The sequence below is a fragment of the Carettochelys insculpta genome, chromosome 14 (assembly GCF_033958435.1).
Source record: "Carettochelys insculpta isolate YL-2023 chromosome 14, ASM3395843v1, whole genome shotgun sequence".
NCBI lineage: Eukaryota > Metazoa > Chordata > Testudines > Carettochelyidae > Carettochelys > Carettochelys insculpta.
Genome location: NC_134150.1, coordinates 24,083,105 through 24,108,861, shown reverse-complemented (window position 1 = coordinate 24,108,861; position 25,757 = coordinate 24,083,105). Strand labels below are relative to the sequence as shown.

Sequence of the window (25,757 nt, the reverse complement as noted above, 5' to 3'; positions counted from 1 at the left end):
ACAATCTCAACTATGCTGAACGCTATGCTGTCCAGAGTCTCAAAAATAACCAAGACATCATAATCAAACCAGCTGACAAAGGGGGTGCTGTTGTCATCCTGAATAAGTCAGACTATGAACAGGAGGCAGCCAGACAACTCTCCAACACCACATTTTGCAGACCTCTCTCCGCTGATCCCACTTTGGAATTCCAAAGGAAATTATAACAACTACTGAAGGAACTCCCTGCTGCTACTCGGGACCTCATTAACTCAGACACACCATCTGAGCCGCAGCCTGGATTATTCTATTTACTTCCCAAAATCCACAAACCTGGAAACCCTGGATGCCCTATCATTTCAGGTATTGGCACCCTTACCACCGGACTATCCAGTTACGTGGACTCCCTCCTCAAACCCTATGCCACCAACGCTCCCAGCTATATCTGAGATACCACTGACTTCCTGAGGAAATTACAAAACATCGGAAAAGTTCCTGATAACGCCATCCTTGCCACAATGGATGTAGAGGCTCTGTACACTAATATTCCACATAAAGGCGGATTACAAGCAATCAGGAACACCATCCCTGATGCCACCACAGCCAATCTGGTGTCTGACCTCTGTTACTTTGTTCTCACACACAATCATTTCCGTTTTGGGGACAATTTATACCTCCAGATTAGTGGAACTGCTATGGGCACCCGCATGGCCCCACAATATGCTAATATATTTATGGCTGACCTGGAACAATGATTCCTCAGCTCTCGTCCCCTATTACCATTCCTCTACTTAAGATACATTGATGACATCTTTATGATTTGGACCCATGGTACAGAGGCTCTAGAGGAATTCCACAGAGACTAACAGTCTACATCCCACCATCAACTTATGCCTTGATTACAACATGCAAGAGATAGATTTCCTGGACACTACAGTACTAATCAAGGATGGCCTGATCAGTACCACACTGTACCGAAAACCTACTGATCATTACACTTATCTACACCCTTCTAGTTTCCATCCTGCACATGTGACTAGATCCATTGTTTACAGTCAAGCTCCTAGGTATAATCGCATTTGCTCTGATCCAACTGACAGAGACCAAAAACTACAAGAACTTTACCAAATATTCATAAACCTGAATCACCCACCAGGAGAAGTGAAAAAAAAACAAACAAATCGACAGGGCCAGACGCATACCCAGAAACCAGCTACTCCAAGATCAGCCCAAAAAAGCCAAGAACAGAACACCTCTGGTCATCACTTACAGCCCCCAACTCAGACCACTGCAATGAATTATTAAAGACCTACAACCTATTCTTAATCGGGATGCTACACTCCAGAACGCCCTGGGTGACATGCCTGTTCTGTCCTACAGACAACCTCCCAACCTCATGAGGATCCTTACTAACAGCCACAGTCTATACCCCAGGAACACCAGTCGTGGAACCTTTCCCTGCAACAAAGCCCGCTGCCAGCTTTGTCCACATATCTTCTCTGGAAATACCATCACTGGACCTAACCAGGTTACTCACAGAATCACGGGCATTTTCTCATGCTCCTCTACTAACATCATATATGCCATCACGTGCCAACAATGCCCAGATGCTTTGTATATTGGACAGACTTCTAACTCCCTTAGACAAAGGGTCAACAGGCACAAAACAGACATCAAAACACTCCAGATCCACAAACCAGTTAGTCAACATTTTAATGGAATGGGGCATTCTGTCAATGACCTCAAGGTATGTGTGTTACTGAAAAGAAATTATCGCTCCTTTGTAGAAAGGGAAGTGGACGAATTGACATTTATATTCAAATTCGGAACATTAACACATGGTTTAAATCGTGATGGGAACCTTCTGAGTCACTATAGGGGCTCGTCTGCATACTTAACTCAATCTAATTCTTGATCTTCCCCCCCACCCCTCCACTCTCTGATTTGCTCACCTTGATTATCTTTTTCTGATTTGTCCTCCTTGCTTACTGTTTTTGGTTCTCTGTGTCTTAAATATTGAGTCTGTTCTGGTCTGGCTATGGTCTGAAGAAGTGGGTCTGTCCCACGAAAGCTCACCTAATAAACTATTTTGCTAGTCTTTAAAGTGCTACTTGACTGCTTTTTGTTTTGATAGTGTATAGACTAGCACGGCTTACTCTCTCTTACTGGATTTATGGTTTATTACAACAATCTGTAACCCACTATCCTTCCTTTTTGTCCTATGACTCCAGGGTCTTAAAGGCCACTTCACCTTGAGTGGTATCTTGGAATATGTGTTAACTATTTATGCTAAACTAACTGTTTGATCTTGTATTTAGGTGTGACACTTTTAATACCTTTGTCAAACCTAGCTTAGTATACTCTTATTCTACCAGATATAAATAGCTGTTTTTCAGTAACATAATGTTAGTTTGTGAAAAGATTGATATTCTTTTTTCCCCTCTTGCATAGCTAATGATATAGAAAAGTCTGAATCCCAATTGATAAATGTAAAGTAAATAATATCATGTGAATATTATATGCTTTATAACATATTTTCTCTATCACCTATAGATGTACCTGTTCGGGCAAGACAAGGATGGATGGATACAGCTAAAGAAAAGTTCCAAGAAATAAAACAGGAAAATTCTTTTCTAATCAATGCAAATCAGACTCTGGCCCAACAACTTGAGGAATTAAAGCAACAGATAAAAGGACTACAGTTAAAACTTAAGACACTGGAAAAAGAAAATAAATTTAAAAAATCTGCAGAGAATTCACATAAAGAAGGTGGGATATAATTTTGAAGTACCTGTAGTTGAAGGAGAACTGTATTTTGCTTTATTTTCTAACTTGCTCAAAAACGATCCCTCAGTAAAGGAGTTCCCATCTCTCAGCAGCTAAACAGAACAAAATAATTCTCCAAGGATAACAGCATATAACCATCTCTAAAATTGCTTAAGAAGTGCTAAGTCTTGGTCATAATTAGTCTAATAAAACTGTGTGAATTTGATGTCTCAGTCTCAAAATGTCAATGCTGGCATGGCTCCTAGGAAGTCTCTTAACAGTGCACCTGCAAACACTAAGAAAGTCTTTTTTGAGTCACTCGAACCTTTTTACTTAACTGAATGTTTTGGGTTTTTTTTTTTTTTTGTTTGTTTTTTTTAAAACGTATGACAAATTCAGGATAGGTAAGAAACCCTGCATTTCAAAGACATGATATCTCTACTACCTGAGCTAAAGGAGAATCTGCACTAATTGGAAGTTGCATTAATACTTTATTTCTGTATGCAGGCCTTTGGCCACTGAAGGGAGAAGCTCAACAGACTAGGGTTCTAAGTAAAATTAAGTCTATTATAATTTCATTCCACTAGCAGCCCTTCGTCCTTGTAATTTAGTATTAAATACATCATCTCAGCCTCTTGACAGTCCTAGTATTGGCAATACAGCACTTTGGCCCAATTTTTGCTTCGGTTGCAAGCAGGAGCAAAATTCCCATTTAGTGAAATGGGAACATGACTGCATTCTTCCGTGGTGCTTTGTATGTTTCTTAAACACATAATCAGTTCAAATATTAATACTGATTTTTCAGACAGTGGTATAGATGGATTCTCCATTAGTAGAAAAAAAACACATGCTTTAATTTCCTTTGTAGTGTTTTTAGAGCATAGGACTCCACTGAAATAAAGTCTCCTTTTGGGTAAAAGAAGTCATTTACTTTCATTACTTGAAACTAATGAAGCCATATCCCACTGTTTTTTAAGAAAGGCACAACAGATGTTTTTCCCCCCCATATCTATGTCATTGTTAGCATACAAAATATAGAAGTATAGTTTGGAAATATTTACATAGACTTCAGTCATTAAAATGCACATTAACCATGCAATAATAGTTTATAAATTAAGTTCTTTAAAATGTTTTATACAGATAAATATTAAATGTGGGAATGTTAATGTTTTTATGTGAAATTTAACTAGTTATTTTATAGAACACATGAAAAAGATCTTCGTTTTGTTTTTTCTTATTCAGAGTTGACTAATTTTTGTGTGGTAGTAATGTGTCAATAGAAGTTATTTATTCTGTAAGGTTTCCTTTCCCAATTAAGGAATTTTGACAGCTAAGTTAAAGTGCAGGTGTCATGAGTTTGTCAGACCATTGTGATTTGCCTTTTTTTATTATTTTATTTTATTTTTGTTTTTACTTATAGAAGTTGCAGAATTGCTTTCATTGAGACAACAAGCCCAGGAACTGGTAGATGAAAATGATGCTTTAAAAATGACTGTCCATCGTTTGAATGTGGAATTGAGTCGCTATCAAACCAAATTCAGGCCATTGTCCCAAGATGAGGTAATAGTTCTGGTTACAGGTGCTTTCTTATAAATAAATATCTGTGGGTTATTAGTAGATTTTAAAGGGTATTCATACCTAAAGATTGGTTCATCAGCTAGCTATTTAGATAATGAAACAATGTATATTTTATGTTGTTTCTAGAAAAAATAATAGGTGATGCGACTATAGAATTTTTTTTCCCTGTGCCCAGAAATACTGTACACTCATCCCTCCTTAAATCAGTACTTTACTTACAAGTACTTGCTTAAACAAGGGACACATATACTTACCTTATTTCACTACACGAATGAACTCACCCCGCTAATACAAGCCTAACTCCATCCTGCTGTTGTCTGACCCCTCCCCCAGGGGCCCTGTGGCTCCAACCCATGGCAGCCTGATCCCCTGCTGGCCCCACAGCCCTAACCCACAGCAGCCTGATGCCCCCCCACTGGCCCATAGCCCCAACCACGGCAGCCTTAACACCCCCGCTGCCTCAACCCGCAGCAGCCTGACACCCCCCACCCACCCGCAGACCAGCCCCACAACAGCCGGATGCACCCTCCCCCCACTGGCCCCACAGCCCCAACCCAAGGCAGCATGACCCCTGTGGCCACAACCCACAGCAGCCTAACACCCATCCCCCCACTGGCCCCCAGACCGGCCTTGCAACAGCCTGCCCCCTCCCGCCCCCGCTGCCAGCCCATAGACAGGCCCCACAGTAGCCTGAACCCTGGCCCCATGGTCCCAACCAGCAGCAGCCTTAAACACGCCCCCCCACCGGTGGCCCTGTGGCCTCAACCTGTGGCAGCCTGACACCACCCCCCCCCGCTGGCCCCATGGCAGCCTGACCCCTGCCGCCAGCCCTGTGGCCCCAGCCCCAGTAGCGTGACCCTCCACCCCCTCCCCCGCAGACCTAACCCCCTGCAGCCTGATTTCCACCCCCGCCCACCGGCCCACACACCCAACTTGCAGCAGCCTTAACCCCACCCCACAGACCCACTCACCACCAGGTTTTAACCCTCCCTCCCTCTCATGGCCCCAGACTATCCCCAGCCTTTAACCTCCCCCTGCCCACCAAACTCAAGGTTCACTTACCTTTCAAAAACAGTGCCACATGCTGCCACTCCTTCACCGAGTTAGGAGCACTAGGAGCCAATCAGAGACTTTTACATGTATTTTAATGGGAATAGTGTCCCTCTTGTGAGTTTTTGCCTACAAGCAGAAAGTTGAGAACCAGTTGTGCTTGGATAGCAAGGGATGAGTGTATTATCTATCTACTTCATTTGTTCTGTCATTTCAGAAACTGTAGAATACATCCATCACTTAGGTACCATGGATACTTTTCCCAATACCTCAGACAATTCATGGAAAAAGGAGAACAGTGCATTTTGTTTTTAGTATCTCCAGTCTATAATGTAGATTGTTTATAAACCTTTTACTCCCAGCCTGATCCCACAAACTCCAAACAGTATGAAGCCAAACCAAACACTGTGCTTCCCTTCCCTTCTCCCAGATGTTTAGGCATTACAGGGCTCAAAATTTCCTCTGAGACTGAGGAGGATTTTACCCCCTTTCTCCTTATTAAGACCTACTCTCTGCAAATAATTGGCACTAGCCCACTTGATTGGATTAGCTGTAGGAAGGATGGATTGGATGAGCAGAGATACTCATTTAAATTCCAGGTCAAATGTTATTTCTTCTTTCTTTTGAAACTTACAATGAATGAAAGATTTGAGTAGCTTCATAACCCTGATTTACAAAGCGCCTGCTGAAACAAGAAGTCTCTTTGGCAAAAAAAAAAAAAAAAAAAAGTTACCTGTGTTTAAAAAAATATCCAGTTTAACAACTTGTTAGCTACCCTGCATGTTGAATAGTAACAGAGAGATAGCCGTGTTAGTCTATATACTATCAAAACAAAAAAGCAGTCCAGTAGCACTTTAAAGACTAACAAAATAATTTGAGGTGGTGAGCTTTCGTGGGACAGACCCACTTATAGTCTGAAGAAGTGGGTCTGTCCCACAAAAGCTCACCACCTAATAAATTATTTTGTTAGTCTTTAAAGTGCTACTAGACTGCTTTTTTGTTTTGTTAGCTACTGTGCTATTCAATCTATTTAATTTGAGGAAACACCAAATTATGTACTTGTTGGTATTTCTTGTTCAGTTACTTCTCCTTTTTCAGCTAATCATAGCTATCCATATTTTGTGAATGTTGTGAAGTTCAGTGAATTATGATTTAGACATCTATTCAATAAGCTGTTTATAGTTGAGGTAAAGGCCACTTGGCATCAGAACTGCCTTGCTACATGTTAACTCTTCTTGGCAGTAAATCCTACATTTTACCTCCCTGGAGATGGTAAAAACAATGGAACTATTTCTTAACTAAGTTTTTTTTTTTGATCACGCTAAGAATGACTCAATTTCTCTATGCTTTTAAGACTTTATATATCTTAAGATGCATAATTTGTAGCTGGAGGCAAAATCCTCAGAGTTTTTTGGTATTTGTGGTCAGAATCTAAAGCTTTTGAAAGAAAAAAATAGAGGAAGGGCCAGAAAGAGGTGCATTTCCCTGGCGTCAGTAGCGCCAGGGCTGGGGCCACATGCAGGTGGTTTTTCTCTCCAGCAGTAGAAGTTCCCTCCCACAGCCTTGAGTACCTGCATGGACTTTGATGGACTGCTGCATGGCCATGCACCTTAGAGAGAACGTAGTTGCTGAGCAACATGTAAGGTCCTATAAATAATAATTAGTAGAGTATGATTATTTTGGATAAATCACATAAGCAAGTGTTAATATGGTATAACTGAACAAATACACATTTCTCATTTATTATTTCTCAGCAGTAAGAGCACTAGTCAGGGACTCCGGAAGCCTGGGATCACTTCCCTGCTCCATCAGAGTCTTCTTCTGTAAACATAGGCAGTCACACCTGGTTTCTCTATGCCGCATCTGTCAAAGGGGGAGATTGTCAGGATGCAGCCTGAACATGTTTCTCAGGACACAGTGGGGTTGCCTGATTGATCAAGGCGGTCACTTACATTTCTATGTCCCTATATACCTTCTACCTTATAAGGATAAATACATTAAAGATTGTGAATATCATTTCAGTTACCGTGGTAATGGTGGCTATATAAGTTCCATAGATACATCAAAATATCAGCTGAAGTAATGCTTAATTAAAACTGTATATGCATCTGGTGGAAAATATACCACTTTGCCTTCAATAGAATTTTTTAAAAAGTGTTTTATATTAAGAAACTCAGAAAAGGATTGTTTTCTTCATTATGGCAAATTTATGTCATGGTTCAAATAATCCTTTTCATACCACTATTTATCAGTACAATATTCCTACACTCTGTTTAGACTGAGTTTCTTTTTATAAGATCATACTTTCCAGACTTATGTTAAATTTTCAGATTGATACTGATATTTATGAAAATTAAATAGAGAATTTATCAGAAAATTAGCCTGATTAAATTGTTTTACTTTATTTATATAAATAAAAATTGTCTCAAAAGATGAATCTGTATGCACTATATGTATTACCTACTTTAAAATATAAAGATTCTTATGGGTCATAGGGTTTGGCAATGGATGGTGCCTGAGAAATCAAGAAGTAGAAACAGTTTAAATTTGAATTCCAATTTCTAAAAATTATTTTAGAGTATAAAAATTGGAGGTCTGCCAGTGAAAGGGCCACCGCCTCCCTGGCTGGTAAGTAAAGCAGTATTTTTCATCTTTACTATATATTGTTTAATTGTTGTACAGGTTGTACCTGCTAAAACTGGTACTCTCTGGTTCAGCAACATCCCTTGTCTGACAGGACAAGAAAGGATGTTCTTTGGCCAGAGAGCTGGGCCAAGATGGCAAACAGCTGGCAGTCCTGGAGGTGGCATCTCCCGGTAGCCTACCATCGGGAATCTGGGCCACAGGGGCAGCATCTCATGGCAGCCTTCTCCCCACTCTCCAGGAGGCCAGAGCCCTGGGGCTTGGAGGCTGGCTGGCTGCAGCTAGGGAGTTGTGCCTGGAGGGTCAGTGGGATATTAACGTCCCCTGGTCCAGCAAAATTTCTCATTTGGGATAACTGAAGTCCTGAGGGTGGTGGACCAGTGGGGTGCAATCTGCATTTAACCTTATCTTTTTCTAAAATTTGTGTAGTTTCTAAATGAATTTGAAACAGAATATTTAAAACCTTAGAATATTGTTTGGATACTTTGCTGAGCAACTACATGCTAGTAATTGTGAGAGTGATGAGCATTTATTAATATTTATACTCTAAATAAAGACAGAGGCAAAATTCAGGCCTACCACAAACATGTACACCTACTGTTGAAGTTATTGTGAGTTATAGTCTTTGTTCAAAAACACATTAGTAGGAAGTGGGAAAAAAATCTGCCATTGTTATTCTCCAATACATAATGTAATTAAAGGAACCGTTGATTAACTGTATTTTTAAAATTGCTTAAATGCTACAAAGGAGCACAGCTCAAATGAGGACAAATGGCATATTTTATCTAAGTACAACAGATAGTATATCCTTCTTAAAGAAGAACTGTAAAGGTTTATGAGAAACTATGCTAAAAATATGGGTGATTGTAAATGAGGAACAAAAACAGAAATTTTATAAAACATATTTATCTAATATCTAAAACATTTCTAGCCAAGTCCTAAATTCATGATTTTCCTCCTTCTATATTTTAGTCAAACACTTCAAACAATATCAAAAATGCAGGAAAAATTCTTCCTTCAACTTCTTAGATATATGGATGGATTTATGCAGGTGCTTAATTTTAAACACTTAATAGCCTTCTTGACTTCAATCTTGAATTTAGAATTTGGCAGTGTAGTGAAAAAGCTGCTCCTAGTTTGGTGCCAGGGCACCTTGTTATGTGCTTTTGTCACATCTCATAAACTAAACAGGATTAAGCTTTACAAATGCTTGGCTTAATAATGTCCAAGAAAAGCTTGGACATTCTAGTTTGTCTGTAAATGCTTACATAATCCCTGCATCTTTGCCAGCACAACATACACATACAAAGAGCACAAATAATTCAAGCAAGGTGAGTGCATTGGGGTTTGTTCCATGGACATGTGTTAAAATGGACCACACCCCTTTGCAATCGGAACCATGGAGGTCCTCCACAGTGAGGCCTATTGTTTTGCAGGTAGGTAGGAATGGAGTTCACTCTCTCAGCTCTGGCTTTTCCCACTTATACCTGCCTGTGAAAGCCAAAATTTAGCAAACAGGCTGAACTTGTCGTGCTGAGTCATCTCCTGGCAGGTACTAAGCAGTCACAGCTTCCATTGAGGACGTTCTGACTTTTTGTGAATTGGTATATTATGTTTTATATTGATCACTAAAAGGAGTTCTGTGAGCTAGTGGGTCCCTTGAACTCCCAATGAAATCACCCACAGATGAAGCTGACAGTAATTGAGAACACGTAACAGGATGCAAAATCAAACCTTAATTTTCTTCTATGTATTGTGCAGGGTTCTACATTTTCAGTGTATTAACACAGCATATTAATTCACTTTACTTAAACCCTAGCTTGAATCTGACTACAAGTTAAATATAGAACTAAAAAAGGAACCTAAAACATTTATAATGTTTCTGAATATATATCTGTGGATTAAAATACATTGCATCTTTTCCTTCAGCTGGACATGAAATATTTGTCACCTCTCCTACTGGCATATGAAGACAGAATGAGAGAAAAAGATGATTTAAATCTTGCACATGAGGCAAGTTGGCAAATAATTTTGAAAAATGAGCAATAAAGTGGGAATATAAGGAATGTATCACAAACTGTTGAAATTCTTAAAAGAACTTTGTGAATGCTGTTGGAGACCTAAAGTGAGAAGTAGCTTTGCTCTGATTTTTTGGTTTGCATACACATTATGCCATCTGCTTTTTCAGTCTGCTTTGTTTTGTGAGCCAGCAGAGCACTGTGATGTACAAGCATTGTCCTCTCAGGGTGATGATTAGAGTATATATACTTTGTGCACGGTCTCAACTGCAGTTCAGGAGAGAAATAATTCACTCTCACAAGTTGCAACCACTAGGGAAGGTTATAAGATTGCAGTGCAGCTCCCACTATTTAAGCCACAAGTTTCAGTAGTGACCACTGCCTTCTTCCACTGCCAGTGTGTGCTTTTCATTTGGAATGCGTGGCCTAAAAGTAACCGTCCTGAAGCAAACTTCCTCCCAGAGCTTGCACCCACTCCTGCTCTAGCTTTGAGCCCCTGTCTATACTCCCAACCTCTTGGCCCTAGCACAGGTCCCCACTCTCCACCCCAAACCGGTCATTCTCAAGTACATTCTCTGTCCCGGAGCCTGCACCCCCTCACACTTAAAATACATTCTGCACCCTAAAGCCCTCAGCCCATACTGTCTCTTATACTCCAACCCCCTACCTCAGCCAAGTGCCCCCTCCTACACTCTGAACCCTTTGTCCCTGGTGGTCCCAGGTGGGAGCCCACACCCTCAGCTGGATCCTTCACCTCCTCCTGCACCCCAACTTTCCTGGTGAACATAAAGTGAGCAAGGGTGAGGAAGAGGGAGCAATAGGGGATGGAGTGAGCAGGGGCAGGGCCTCAGAGAAAGGGCATGGCAGAGGTTGGGTCTAGAGTGATTAGTTTTCTGCAAACAGAAGTTTGGCAACCCTACTCTCTAGGAGAATGCTTGGCCACTGAACAGTGACCGGTTAATTTAGAGTGAGTACAGAGCCAATTTTTGCAATGGAACCAAGTTGCAGAAGCTTTCCTGTGCATCTGCTATGTTCATTCTTCCCTACCAAGAGGTATTTTGGGCCAACTGTGAGGAAATAAATTTCGTCTTCAGAGAAAAAGTTTTGTGTCTTTCAATATCTGTCTTCCTCATGAGGATGAAATTGGTGGACATCTAGGTCTCTATGTAAGTTCACCATAGCATCTTTCTATAATCAAGTATACAGAAAAATAACATCATTTGGTGACTCCAATAAACCTCAATTTTTCAGGAGGTTGTAATTTGGCCATTTGAAAGGAAATCAAGCCAAATTTTTTTTTAAAAAGAAAATGCATATTTTTTTTTACCAAATTATATTTAAATCATTTAACCAGTTTTCAGCTTACATATGGGTATGCTTTCTTCAGCAGCACTGGTACTAAAAAACTCAGTTAAACTGTACCTAAATTTCTGGGAACTGTTGGCAAAAGATATGCAAATTGCACTCCACAATTTGAGTATCTTTTGACCACAGTGCTGGCGGGAGAGACTTTCCTGACATTTGGGCCCATCCACATGGGGCCAAAGGTTGTGAAAAGCCCCTCTGTTAAGACATCCCTTCTGCCTCCTGGCACCAGGTGTATAGGGGATGTTGGCAGAAAGTGTCAGGTTTTCTGAGAGTGGTCTCAGTAAAGCAGATATTTTTTTGGACCTGGCGGACTTCTTTTGGGAGACCGGTAGCCTCCCACCAGAAGCCTGTAGTCTAGACGTAGCCTTAAAGATGGGCAGCACAATAACCATTGTGCTATTCAGATATGCGTTAAGAAAAACATTTCTGATAACATAAGGCTGAAGCAAAATATGTACATTTTGGGATTTTTATGTGAATTTGTTTTCCAGGAGGACATGAAGAAGTTCAGGATACAAGTGGAAGAACTGGTGAAGGAGAATGAACAACTGCACCAGCAATTAAATAAAAATAGTTTGGTTACCCTGAAGGAATGGCAAGTGGATTTTGTTTGTATTATTAGAAGTTAGTGGAAAAAAATACTCTTATAATGCTACTCTTATACAAAGAGACCTTTAAGAACATATAAACATGATGGGTGAAATCCGAGCTCCATGTAAGTCAATGGGAGTTTGATTTTGAAACTTAGTCCCTTAATGTGAAATACTCAGTACCAGTAGGAAAGATTTTTGAACATTTTATACATTTTGGTACATGGGGCGGATCTTAATTAATCTTCATGTTATCTGTGATCTTTCTACGACAATATAGCAGAATGATTTTAAGTCTTTTTGATCTAATTTGAAGTGGTTTATATCCCAAGAGAATAGTTAATGTACACTAACCATTTCTCTGTAAAACTCTCAAATGTTTTAATTAACCAATCAATTTAGTAATTATACTTTGCTTTTTTACATTTAATTCAAAACTTATTCAGCTTTACCAGAGGTTATTATTTCTGTTGCATTCCTTCTCTCCTCATTCATTATAGCTGCTCCACACCTGTGTAATTTAGAGGCCATCCACTGTTCTTGCTAGATGCTTCATACTAAGCTCTGCGTTTGGAGATAGAACAAGTTTGCTGCTCAGTTTCTTCCAACTATTTCATAGTAAAACTTTTGATTTGTTATTGTGCAGTTGCAGTTTACATCCTCCCCTTCCTCAGATTGGGTCAATAGGAAGTTGGTGGTGATAATCACCAGGACCTCCTGCTTTAAAATTGCTTCCTGAATGCCTCTTCTCCCAGTGAATCATGCATGTCAGAACTGCCCTACAAACTTCTGTCTTAAACGCAAGTGGTGTTCCTTGTGTGAGCAGCATTTACAGGCTGTACAGAGTATCAGTTATGCTCTGCGTGTACCCAGCTGTACACATTGCCCATACTAGTCACACTGGCATGTCAGTTTCCCACTCTGGCCAAGGAACTACAGTGCGAACAAACCTGTTTGGGGGCTTCTGAGCTTTCAGGAAAAGAATCTAATCTCCAGGGATCAGTTTCACAAGAGTCTGGAACAGAATGGGTGGGTCATTGTGGAAGTGATCCAGAAACTCTTCCATGCTTTCACCCCACAGAAACCAAAGTGGGTCCTCTGCTCCCTAAGGATGGAAACAATAACTCCTCTTCCTCTCATTGGGAATTGGGGGATTCTTAGGATACCGAAGGGGAAGTCCTGCAAATTCCAGAGAGTCTGGGTCCCCCAAAGGGAAAAATAAATGTGTCCTTCACAAGGTAGCAATGAATATAGTTAAGGAATAAGTGGGGTGAAGATTATGGGCTAAATATCTTCTCCATTCCTTTCTCCCCCTCAGGGAGTGTACATTTGGTTTTTGACTTCATTAACAGAAAGATTCTGTGGAAGGCAGTCAGGTGGCATGATTTTAGCAGTAAGCTGGTTCAGAGACTTCAGGCTATGTCTGTGTGGCATAACTTGGCATGTATCATGTGTTAGCAGCTGACTTGAAAGGAAAACTGGAGTCAAGCGGGGATACAAACTCAATCCAGTACCTTTTACTGTATATTTAGAAAAGCATCATGTTCAACACCCTTAATAACTTTGGTAAGGCCACAAAATGTTGAGGAAAATTATAAATCATCTTGACTTTGCAAACAATATATTGATAATGCCTATGGAGGAATAAAAATAAAGAAACAACTAAACTGTATACAACAGCCAGAGAATGGGAATTAAACACAAATGAACAAAACCTCAAAATAATGGTAAAATTCAAGAAACAGGCTAACCTAGACCTTAATGATGTAGACAGCAAACAAGCAGAGTTTCTGCTGCTTGGGTTCCATTATAACGTGTGACAGTTGTTTGAAGATTAATCATGCGTGTGACAAAGTGAGTTTTTGCCCATGAAAGCTTATGCCCAGATAAATCTGTTAGTCCTTTAAGGTGCCACAGGACTCTTCATTGCTTTTGCAGGTAAAGATTAACAAAGGTAACCTTCTGCTACTTCTGATCAACAAGCAGATAGCTACTTCCAACAAATTTGCATGCCTGAATAAAAATGTTTGGAACCTTAAATCAGCATCTGTAACAGTGGTCAGTGTCATAACTAAAGCCAGATTATATTCAGTTCTTGTACCCACATTTCTTTATGGACATGGAGCATGGGTACTGACTGCATTGGGAGCAGAAAGCACATGTGACAAAGGCTAGATAAACTAAGAAATTATGACATTTGTAGAAGACTGAAAGTGTTCTGTTTCGCTATAGTCCTCACAAGGCAACAATGAACAAACCAAAATGGTTGGACCACGTTAGAATAACCCCTGCCAACTTCCTAGAATCGTTTTCTGTGGAAGAATTCAAGGAGCGAGAAGCAGTGGATATCAGAGGAGCTAGTTGTGTATCATGGTATCTAAAATCATCCAGGCCGTGCTCCAAATATGGCTCAAAATAGATATGGATGAAATTTGCTCATAAAATTAACCCTACTGAACTTTGGTATTGGGAGAAAGGAGAAGATGATTTATACAAGAACCGCACTGCTTTTATCATGGAGAAAAGGATGTTCTTATAATTCTAGAAACCTCTCTGTTCAGGGGTAAGTTTCTCTTTCTGCCATTCTTGGAATCCCATCATTTTGCTGTACCTGTTGGAAGGTTGTAGCATAAAATGGACATTCCTTGAAATACAGTGGCATACATATGCCAACTGTAGCCTGTTCATCTCATTTTTTCCAAAATGCCAAGACACTAAGCCTCAAAGTTGCTGCAGGCAAGATGTAAAAATCCCAGGGTTAGTTGGCACTCTAGGTATCTGGGATTCTATTCACAGCAGTCCCTAGAGACTCTGGTGGAGAATAACCTCATCTGGGGAAAAAAATGCTTTGCAAAGTAAGTTTCTACTCCTCTGCACAGTCATCTTTTTGTTGGAAGGCGCTTCTAGGTTGGTTCCCATATAACTCCTTAGTTTGTGAAGTTCTCTCTCTGTGGGGTGGGCAGGGGGGACAACTTTCATTCCTGTATGTAGTTATACTTTCAATTAAAATCTGCTTATTCTTTCTCTCCCTGCTTCTAGGGCTTCTTGCTTGCTACTTTCCTTTACTAATGAATGAGGAAAGAAACTGCAAACAAAATGAGAAATTTCTTACCTGGTAATTTTTTTTTGTGTTAGTAGCTCTCTGAATTCAGCTCATCTTGTTAGTCTGGTAATTGACAGAATATAAATTTTCACTAACGGTGGACATAGACATATGTTGTCTTAAGGCTAATTTAGTACATTATATCATGCTTTCTGAATGCTAATATGGTTGCTGGAGTTTTTTTTTACTGCTGTAGAAGAACTTATCTGGTGGCCTGAGGTGAAGGGAAGAGCTTAGTCCTGGGACCTCCAGTAATAACATTGACCACCTCCAGATTTCACGGGGGGGGCGTGTACTAGTCCACTAATAAGGACTTCAGAAATCTGAAGGGGTGGCTGCTTCTGATCTCTTTCCCAAGTTTCAGAAGTCTGTGGAAACAATTGCTAGCAACGTAATCTCATGTTCGGAATAGGAAGGAAGATAGTGGGGAGAGGGAGGTAATATTTATTATTCAGATTTCCCATTCAGATTTGGAGGGATTTTTGGAGTTGGCCACCATAGTCCAATTTGCTAACCAGAACTGAAGGAGTATTCAGGACAGCTGTGATCATTGCTGTGTTCTTGTGTGGTCAGACCACAGGTTCATATTTTAAAGGTCACATGACTAGTGTCTATTGGGATATATTTTGGGCATCCACAAGCAACCCAATCAAAAATGATGCAGTTAAATTAATGAACACTCATGCTGCATTTATAGGATAAAGTCAGACTTGTGTGGGAGTGTAAGATGTATCTACATTAGAGTCAGAAGTTTGACTGCAGCATGTGTTGACATAGCTGACCTAGCTTTGGCCTATCTTCCTCAGTTAACAATTGCATTGAAACTGTGGCAGCACTGTCTATCCACTGGAGTACATACTTGAGTGGTGGGTGGCCTTCTACAGCCTGTCCTGCTATATAGCCAGAGTCTTTTTGATTTAGTTGTTTTGCACACACTACTCGTTTTTCGTAACAGACTACATTATTAAGTTGTGTGTACTGCAATGCTTTACCAGAAGGCTACATTTATAGAAGTGACAAATTTAAAAAAAAACCACAAAAAAACCACTTTTGTTAATATTGTCACCAGAAATCATTAGTAACAGCTGAGCCTTCTATCTTATGACTGGGTATAGTTTAGCAATTTGATTGGTGGTGGTTTTACACTCAAGGTTGTGTGTGATAGCAGATTATCATAAACAAATGAAATGTATCTTACTTGTTTTTGGAGTGTCCAGGTTTCTTCTAGCTTTGCTCACGTCCTGGACAATACTCCTCTCTTTTTCCAGCTATTATATCTGAACACAAATAGTTCCTTAGACTTTTCCTAAGAGCAGTGTGACAGTTGGTCTCTGTGCTTCCTGGCAGTTCCCTGTTGTGCTTCAGAGGCTCATGGTGGCCTCTTAACTGCCCAGGTCTTTTCAGAGCCAGGGGTCTCTGCTTAGTGAGCCATTCTCATCATGGGCAAGTCTGGAATGGGGGTGAAGCCGGCTCGATGGCAGGCCTTTGCCTGCTCCATCAAGGTAGCCTTCTGGAGAAGGATGGGGGGAGTCCAGACCTGCCCTCTATCCTGGACTCTGGCCCAGGACCTCTAAGAGGACAAGAGGCAGCTGGCAGGCCTTTTGCTCCAGCCCCAATGTAGCAACCTCACCCTGGGCCACTTTGCCCACCATTTCCCCATGCTACCTTTTTGTGCTGCTCTGCTCCAGCCTTCTGCCCTGTGCACCTTCCAACTCCTTCCCCCCTGCTGCCTGGAGGGGAGCTTTTTATAGGAACTCCAGTGGCCTCAGCTGGCCATGAGCACGGATTAGACTCAGCTGTGGCTGACTCCTAATGAGGTCCCAGCTGCCTGCACTAATGGGGCTTACTCAGGGGACAGAAGAACATTAGCCCACCAGAATATCTGCCTGCTCCGTCTGTGGCACAAGGGAGACCCTGGCACACATCTACCTTGAGTGTGCGAGGTTGCAGCCCCATTCCAGCTCCTCCAGAACCTCCTGCTGAGGTTCTGGCTGCATGTCTCCCCACACCTTCTGATCCTGGCACACCCCATCCATGGCCCCACAAAGTTACAGGACATCCTTATCAGCATGCTCCTGGCCACAGCCAAGGTAGCCATCTATAAGACCAGGGAGACAACACTGGCTGAGGGAGGGGACTGCGACTGGGGGGCTTACTTCCGTTCCGCCATCCGCCCATGAATCCGGGTAGAGTTCCTCTGGATAGCGTCCCCTGGCTTCCTCGACACCTTCAAGGAGCAATGGGTGTTGGCCGGGGCTCTCTGCTTAGTATCCCCCTCCGGCTCCCTTATTTTAGCCCTTTGACCTGCACATCCATTCCTGTTCTTTCTTTAGTTGTCCCCTATATTCATTTGGGAACTATGTTATTTTAATAAATCCCCCTCTTAAGGGGGACCTTTTAGTTGTGGGCAGGCTGCGCCCTCTCACGCCCTTGGTTATTCCAATAGGATCCAAAATATCTGTCTTCTATCAGGTCCCTGCAGCCTACAGGCAGCAGTGTGCCACAGCAGAAAGATATGTATTTGCTTCCTCGAAGGCTATATTAATGCCTAGAATAGAACAAAGGATCAATTGTGCACTAAAGTTAGCTAAGATTTTTTTTCTTTTCAGTCACGTAGATAGCATTTATCTACATCTATAAGCTGTGAATTGATGACATAGCAAGGCCCAAGAAATATTTTATGTGATCTAATCTTAAGCATTTGGCTTTCCCATCCTTCATGTAGCTGGCACAAATGAGAGCCATCTGAGCTTAATTCAAGTATAAATTATCAGAGTTCAGAGCAACTGCATCTGTATTTCCACTCTAGCATCCCTGAAGGACACTCACTCTAGACTTCCAGTTTTTTAGTTATCATCTCTCTTGGCAGCAAACCAAGTCTTTCTTCCTTCTGACCAGGGTTTTTCCACACTGGACAGCACCCTGCTTACATTGTAAGCCACCCCCCAGGGAGCCAGACTGGCTAGTTTCTTAGCTTATGGCCCAGTCAGCACACTGAGGCAGCCCATGTGACATCCTCAGGACCAAACAGGTAGTATTGGATATTGCCTAATGCCTCTTATACCATGTAGTACACTAAATAGGTTGAGAACCAAATAAACCATTGTGTACACTTTGCTTTCTCTCTAGAACAGGGGTCTCAAATTCATGGCCCATAGGCCATCTGTGGGTGGAACACTTTTGCAATCTGGCCCAAGAGTCCCAGGTGCCCCAGGGTAGTGTATCCCTACCCCAAGCCTGGCCCCTTCCTGCCACACCCCCACCGTGGCAGTGGGAAGTGGCATGGCCTTGCTTTGCTTCACTTCCCTGTACCTCCTGCCCCTGCAGAGAGTGTGGGAGTCCCAACCACTGTTGCTGCCCTGCACTAGGCTCTGCATCCGCCCACCCAGTAATCCCTAAGGCCATTCCCTTGGAGGACAAGGTGCAATGGTGCCAGAGGGTGGGCTGCTGGTGGGAAGCGGTGGGGCTTGGTGGAGGGGAATAGACATCCCCCACCCTGGAGCCACTGGGACTCCCAGGCTGATTGTGAAAATGCTCTGCCCATAGATGGCCTACAGGCCATGAGTTTGAGATACTTGTTGTAGAGAAGTGGTGTCCAAAAGGAATTCAAAGATCACCACACTTGTGGTTGTTGGCCTTCCAATTCTCCACAGGACACCTTCCTCCTCCTCTAAATGAACACCCTCCCCCAGAGCCAGGCACCCCCAGCCCACCTCACCCCACCTTTAACTGTATATTCTGATGACTCCTGCTGAGGTCACAGGAGCTGCGCTGTACCGGGCTGGGGCCTTCGGGGCCGCACCAGGCCACAGGCGCTGAGGCAGCAGGAACCAGGTGGTTCTGGCACAAGAGCTACAGCAGCTGCACTGGGGCAAAAGTTGCAGGGGCTACCAGTGCCTCTGCTGCCATACGCTTGTCCCACCATGTGGTGGGATGCATGCACAGAGTAGGCAGCCTTATTTGCCTTATTAGCCTGATGTAGCAAATGGCCAGTGTATGGGAAACTGCAGTTGTAGAGGCTATGAACAATGTTATGGCCAGTTCATATAAGCTCCCACATAGCTCTTTCTAAGCATTTATTGGTAGGGTAAAAGTGTTACTGAAAAAACGTTAAAACAATTAAAGAACTCGCATGCATACTGACAAGCTACCAGAAATCACATTATCTCCATCCGCAAGCTCTGGGACATGTGAATCCTTCAGAAACCATAGCTGGATTTTCCTATGCTTACAAGTTCATAATTGTTCCACATTCAGAATGAGAACAATCATGTGTAGGTAAGTTTCTTTTATTCAGCATGGTCTCATGTAACAAGTGAATGGCAGACAATGGCTCACTCCTCAAAGGCACAGCTTTAAAAAGCTGGGTTTCTGCATAACCAGGGGAAATTTGCCCTCACTTCCTCCGGATATTTCCCAGGATAACTGTTTACTGTGTTTTTCCCCCAAAAGTCTACTTGTGTGACACACTGTTTAACATAGTCCTCTGAGTTTCCAAGTCATACACCTCTATCACATCTTTTCCTTCAAAAGGGCTATGAACAATCCCAGTCTGCAATAATATATAAGCTATCAATTTAATACAATGGATCCCAAAGACAATGGTCCCTCTTAATTTTTATCTTCCATGCATGGAATAAATTTTGTTATGTACACCACCAGTGGAAACGCATGATGTGGGCACTCTGCCAATCAGCTGGACAGCATCTGAATCTTCCCTGAGTGGCCACCCAAGCACACAACTTCAAGGGAACACTGCCCAAAGATACTTATATTTATTTCAATAAGGTCTTCTAGAGACAGGCAGTAAACTGCCATATCTGTTACATGCACATCTTTTTTTCCTGCATCATAATTGCATTTTCTCTCTTCAATTGTATTTTGTTTTCAACATTCTTGACAGTAAAACCTACTTTTAAGGAAGTATTTTCATATGAATGTGATACTGATTTCATTTTATTAACCTTAAAGCAACCTGGGTTTAGTCATTAACTTCAGTAAGTTTCTTGAACAGAAGCATGCAAATACTAGTCTAAAATTAATGTAAAGTTCATTCCTGTGTCTTTCTTTAATTGGTTAACTTACTAAAGTTAAGTGTGGTACATTCCTTCTAAATCAATTATCATCACAGGCAACAGCTGCAAACTCAGGCAAAGCTGGTCTTGGAAGAAAATGGAGTGTTAATGGAGCAACTTGAGATTCAGGAGGCTAAAGCGAAGGAGAGTAACAACCAACATCTCCAGGAAAGTAAGATTCTTCATTTGCTACTTACTTGAACTGTACCATTTGCAGTACTGGGAGAGGCTGGCATAGGCCTGCCCACAACTAAAGGCCCTGCTCCTCCTCAATTAATGGGTAAGAACCATTTGACTTAGGCATGCGTTGAATACAGAGGACAGCAAGTGAATAAAAAGGAGTAAAGTGAGGCCAGAGGTAAAGAATCCAGATAAAGGATCTGGTAAAGGATCCAGAGGAGGACCTACCAAAGAGCCCACACAACACCCAATGTTCCTCAAAGGCATCTAGAGAGTCAGTGGACGCTGCCCAGAGGAACTCTGCCTGTAGCCATGAATAGAAAAGGGAATGGAAATAGACACCATAGTTGCAGAACACATCCTTTTCTGGCTTCCTCCTTCTCATATAGGGAATGGCTGTGTTGGTTAGCACTGTGAGGAGGATTGGCACTTTGTGAGACCATGATTGGGTTGTGAGCAGATTACTTGGACTGTAGCACACATAATACTGCAGCATTTTTTTAACAAATATGTGCCTAAAATACCAGCTGCATCTGATGAAGTGGGTCTTTACCCACGAAAGCTTAAGCTCCAATAAATCTGTTAGTCTATAAATTGCCACAGGACTTCTCACTGTTTTTCAAGATACAGACTAACACGGTCACTTCTTTGATACAGAAGAGGCCTTAACTTACAGGCTGCAGTATAAACTGTGTAAAATCTGCACCTGGCTTATGAAGTTTTACGAAGTCTCCATCAGGGCCCATGCAGAGTTTGGAACTTCACAGAGCTGCTAAAATTCATTGCAAGTGTTTTAAATTAAAATAAGTAATTAATTCCCATAACTCACAACTATTAAAAAGGCACTAGTCCTTATCAAAACCAAGAGATTTGAACTAATTGGAAGTTTCAAGCCCAGATTACTCTTGAGTTTGTGAGGAGCTGGCATACATCAAGAAAATATCCAAGAAGTGAACATCTCATCTCCTACCACACCTTCCAGACAACCTTGCTGTCTGCCCCCAGATCTTCCAGGAAGCAAACAAAACTAACCTGTCTCTTTGGCATGAGAACATACTTTAGGCATTTCAGGTAGGTTGGTTGAAGTTTAGTTTGGCCAAAGCAGAAGTTAGTGAAAACTTAATTTTATAACAGAAGAATTTTGTTTTTATTCTTAACTGTGGATAAGACTAGCATCTCAAACTGACAGATAATAGGAGCCATAAAAATGCAATACTTAACTTGCCAAGTCAAGTTACAGTTGTGTAATGCTTCATGCAACTATGAAATAATGTCCAATTCTTTTAATTGGAATTTTGACTTGATCAGTGAATTAGTTCTGTTTTGTTAACAATACTTTTCTCCCCTGAAGTTTCAAAATTGACCAAACAGCTAATGATTTTGGAAGCTAAGAAACAGAGCCAGGAAGAGGAAATATCAGAGAATCAGAAGCAGCTGAAATCCTTATGTTCCACATGTGAAAAGCTGAAAGCCAATCTGACTGGCAGAGTAGCAGCAGAAGAGCATGCTGCTTTGGTAAATGCATTGAAAAGGTATGGGTCTACATACTGTATACAGACAAGTTGTGGGAAAGACCCAAATCCTGAAAACTGCCTGCATAAGTAGGGTCTTCTACCCACACAGATCCTTTTCCTGCACCAGGATGCAGTGGTCCTGTGCTTTTTCCACTAAGATCTGTTTTTGTTTGTTTTACACATACATACATACACATGTCCTAGAACTGGAAGGAACCCTTTGGAGGTCATCTAGTCCAGTCCCCTGCCCTCTTGGCAGGACCAAGCACCATCCCTGACCTCTATTTTCCCGTTTTGTTTTTTGTTTTGTTTTGTGACTGGCAGAGTACAAAGAAGATGGAGCAATACTATTTTAGAAAACGGTTAGCCTATTTTTTTAGGCTGGTAAAAACATAAGTGGAAATTCTGGTTCCATTGAAATATGTAGGTATTTTGCCATTCAGTTCAAAGAGCCAGAATTTCACCTGCAAGTTACATACTGGTTTATCTAAGAATAAGCCAAAAGACAGACAGCTTTACCCCCTGTACCTCAACCAAACAAAAAAATCATCCTCCCCACCACATGGGAAACATTTAATGATATTTTTAGGGAAAAAAATCATTATCTTTAACACTAGGGACAATTAAAACTGAAATTCACTTAGCTTAGGTTCTCGTGCCATAGTACAAAGATGCAAAGCTTTCACTGTAAATACTGAAGGGTTTTTTTTTTTTTTTGGTTAAAAATTGTTCAGTTGGAAATGAGACAATAACATTTTATTAACCGTAGAAGCTATTTTCCTTACTATGGATAGTTTTGAATTGTTTTCAATTTTTGTTGCCTTTGGTGGCAAACTCAGATCCCAAGTTGAACATACCATCATTGTTCTGCATTCTCCACAATTACAAATATGAAGAATCAGGACAAGACACTAAGCCATGCCAAGCGTTACAGTACAACAAATTGCGAAAAACAAATCTGATAAGTCAATTAAATCTCCATTACCATTTATAAAATCTTGAAAGTCTAGCAAGATACATGATAAGGAATAAACAAAAACAGGCAATAAACATGACCCACCCAACAGTCTCTATAATCGTCCAGATAGCTAACCCACACTTCTGAGGAAAAAGTCCTAGGAGCACATCACATTGATAAATACATCTGATCAAACATGTCTGAATTAAACAAGCATCAGATAAATGGGTTTTCCCCTTTTCCTCTGATGAATAAACATTTCTTCACTTTCTATCAACTGAGGTTTAGTCTTTAATAATAAAAGTGAAATGTTTCAGAACTTAAAGCTACATGACAGTGAAGGGATTTAAACTGAATTATAGCTAACTAACCAGTGTGTTTTAAATTTATACATCTCAGTTTCTTATCAAAGTTATTTGAATGAACCGAGAGCTGTTTTTACACGACTCCAGCATGAAAGTATGTACTTTACTAGGAAGCCTGTGATATTTCATGGTATGATTTGAGTTTTAGAGGACAGAATAGATAGAGAATGTTTAAGTTCTACATAACCTGGGGCAGAAGTTATTTATTATGCTTTACAACATTTAGCCAAGTTATTTTTGCTCAAGACTAGGCATTATGTAAATGTATTAATTTCTCGGCAGAGCAGTTTTTTACCTTTGTGAAGAATTCATAGAATCATAGAACAATAGAGCTGGAAGAGACCTAAAAAAGCCATCGAGTCCAGCCCCCTGCTCTAAGCAGGATCAAACCCATCAGATCAGCCCGCCAGGCCTTTATTGAGGCGAGACTTAAACACCTTCAGGGATGGAGACTCCACTGCTTCCCTGGGTAGACCATTCCAATGCTTCACCACCCTCCTAGTGAAAAAGTTTTTCCTAATGTTCAACTTGGACCTTTCCAACCACAACTTTAGACCATTGTTCTGTGTTTTGCCATCCGTGACCACTGTGAACAGCCTCTCTCCAGCCTCCCTTCAGTAAGCTGAAGGCTGTTATCAAGTCCCCCCTCAGTCTTCTCTTCCTTCAACCTTTCTTCATAAGTCATATGCTCCAGCCCCCTAATTATTTTGGTCGCCCTCTGCTGGACCCTCTCCAGTGTATCCACATCCTTCCTATAAATGGGGGCCCAGAACTGGACACAGTACTCCAGATGCGGCCTCACCAAAGCCGAATAAAGAGGAATAATCACTTCTCTGGATCTACTGGCAACGCTGCTCTTGATGCAACCTAATATGCCATTAGCTTTCTTGGCTACAACGGCAGACTGTTGACTCATGTCCAGCTTCTCAGCCACTACAGCTCCCAGATCCTTTTCTGCAAAACTCCTACCGAGCTAGTCGGACCCCAGGCTGTAACAGTGCTTGGGATTCTTCCAGCCCAAGTGCAGGACTCTGCACTTGCCCTTATTGAACCTCATCAGATTTCTTGCAGCCCAGTCTTCCAATTTGTCTAAGTCAGTCTGGACCCTGTCCCTACCCTCCAGCATATCTACCTCTCCCGCTAGCTTAGTGTCATCCACAAACTTGCTGAGGGTGCAATCCAACACCTCATAAACACCTTTTCTACACTGCGGGTCATGCAGTTTTAGTGGTGATTATTTGATTACCAGTAAAGACATAAACGTATCCTCAACCTAGATACATTTTTATTATAACAGTAGACAAAACATATCCAGGAAGGGGATACATTTTGACTGTATAGTACACATATAAATGCTATGCAGGTTTGCCAGTACACCTCTTTTTAATGAATAATTGCATGACATTAAGTTTTTTGGCCATTTGATTTGTAATGAAGTTTTTAACATCTGTGCGTTTGACAGTAAAATGTAAGATAAAGCAATAGTATATTGTCAAATACATAACTTGTCCATTGTCTCAGTGAAGTAGATCTTTGATATCTTTTTGTATTGTCTTTTTCTATAGTCAGTTGCAACAGGAACAGCAAAAGCAAAGTGCTGAGATGGATGATCTAATGGAAAGGCTAGCATCATTGCAAGCACAGAAAAAGAGCCTGCTCCTAGAGAAAAATGACCTCGTCGCTGACAACAAGATTTTGGAAGCTGAGCTGAAAATGGCACAAAAAACAAATAGGTTTATGTATTTCCTTTTCTGCTTCAGTTGGATATCCCCTTCTACCAATACTAATATTTTAAAAAACTGTAATGTCTCACTGAAAAAAATTATTTGCCCGCCCCCCAGATACATGAATTTTTCTTGCTGCCAGTTACATACATTCTCTAAAAATGGTGTGCGTTTTCAGTGAAACATGTTTTAACTTTAGTAATACCAATACAGCTCTGACTTTTAAATATATTAGCCAAATAATCGTAATGTATAATTTGCATGTACAATTACCACGACTGCTGTGAGAAAATGAATGGAAAAATTATAATTAGCCAATTTCCTGATTTAGGTGAGCACAGTTAATTGTGATATGATGATGATGATAGAAATTAGGCCCAGTATTCAAACATTTCACAAATTAAAAAAAAAAAAAGGAATATCGTCCTAGAATTAAAGTACCTGCTGCAGTGCAGACTGAATTATTCACAGCTATGAAAAAATAAAGTATATATGTGTTGTCAACATACAGTGGCTGACTGTGTGTAATGGACTGGCCAGAATGTCTGAGAACCTAGGAAAATAAATCTCTGAGATGAGAACAAATTAATTCAGGAAAAATATGAAAGACAAGGAATGGGTCAGATTTGCTGGGTTATATGCCACAATATGGTCTTGCAAGCACAACAGGGCATGCAAAAGTATAACCTGCATAATGTTATTTTCGAAATTTGGTATTTTTTAAATCATCAGAACGAGAAAAAGTGCCATTATTAACAGAACTCTAAAATACTCTGGTAGTTCATGGTGTATATGATGAATTCCTAGCTATTAAACATCGCAAGATAATTTCTTGGAATGATTATT

The 25,757-nt window shown here is 41.0% G+C and overlaps 1 protein-coding gene and 1 long non-coding RNA gene across 3 annotated transcripts in view; one reads left to right on the top strand and one right to left on the bottom strand.

The window, feature by feature from the left end:
- The window catches only part of CEP89 (centrosomal protein 89), a 79,784-nt gene that overhangs the window by 20,500 nt on the left and 33,527 nt on the right, over positions 1-25,757 (top strand). The window contains exons 8-15 of one of the 2 annotated variants that reach the window (XM_075009055.1): positions 2,533-2,748; positions 4,166-4,305; positions 7,951-8,001; positions 9,946-10,029; positions 11,894-11,997; positions 20,227-20,342; positions 21,702-21,882; positions 24,753-24,920. In XM_075009055.1, coding sequence (XP_074865156.1) covers positions 2,533-2,748; positions 4,166-4,305; positions 7,951-8,001; positions 9,946-10,029; positions 11,894-11,997; positions 20,227-20,342; positions 21,702-21,882; positions 24,753-24,920 — 1,060 coding nt within the window. The remainder of the gene's footprint in view (positions 1-2,532; positions 2,749-4,165; positions 4,306-7,950; positions 8,002-9,945; positions 10,030-11,893; positions 11,998-20,226; positions 20,343-21,701; positions 21,883-24,752; positions 24,921-25,757) is intronic. The other variant, XM_075009056.1, reaches the window with a different exon arrangement.
- The window catches only part of LOC142020839 (uncharacterized), a 45,637-nt gene continuing 26,301 nt past the window's right edge, over positions 6,422-25,757 (bottom strand). The window contains exon 3 of the long non-coding RNA XR_012647520.1: positions 6,422-7,020. This is a non-coding gene — a long non-coding RNA (uncharacterized LOC142020839). The remainder of the gene's footprint in view (positions 7,021-25,757) is intronic.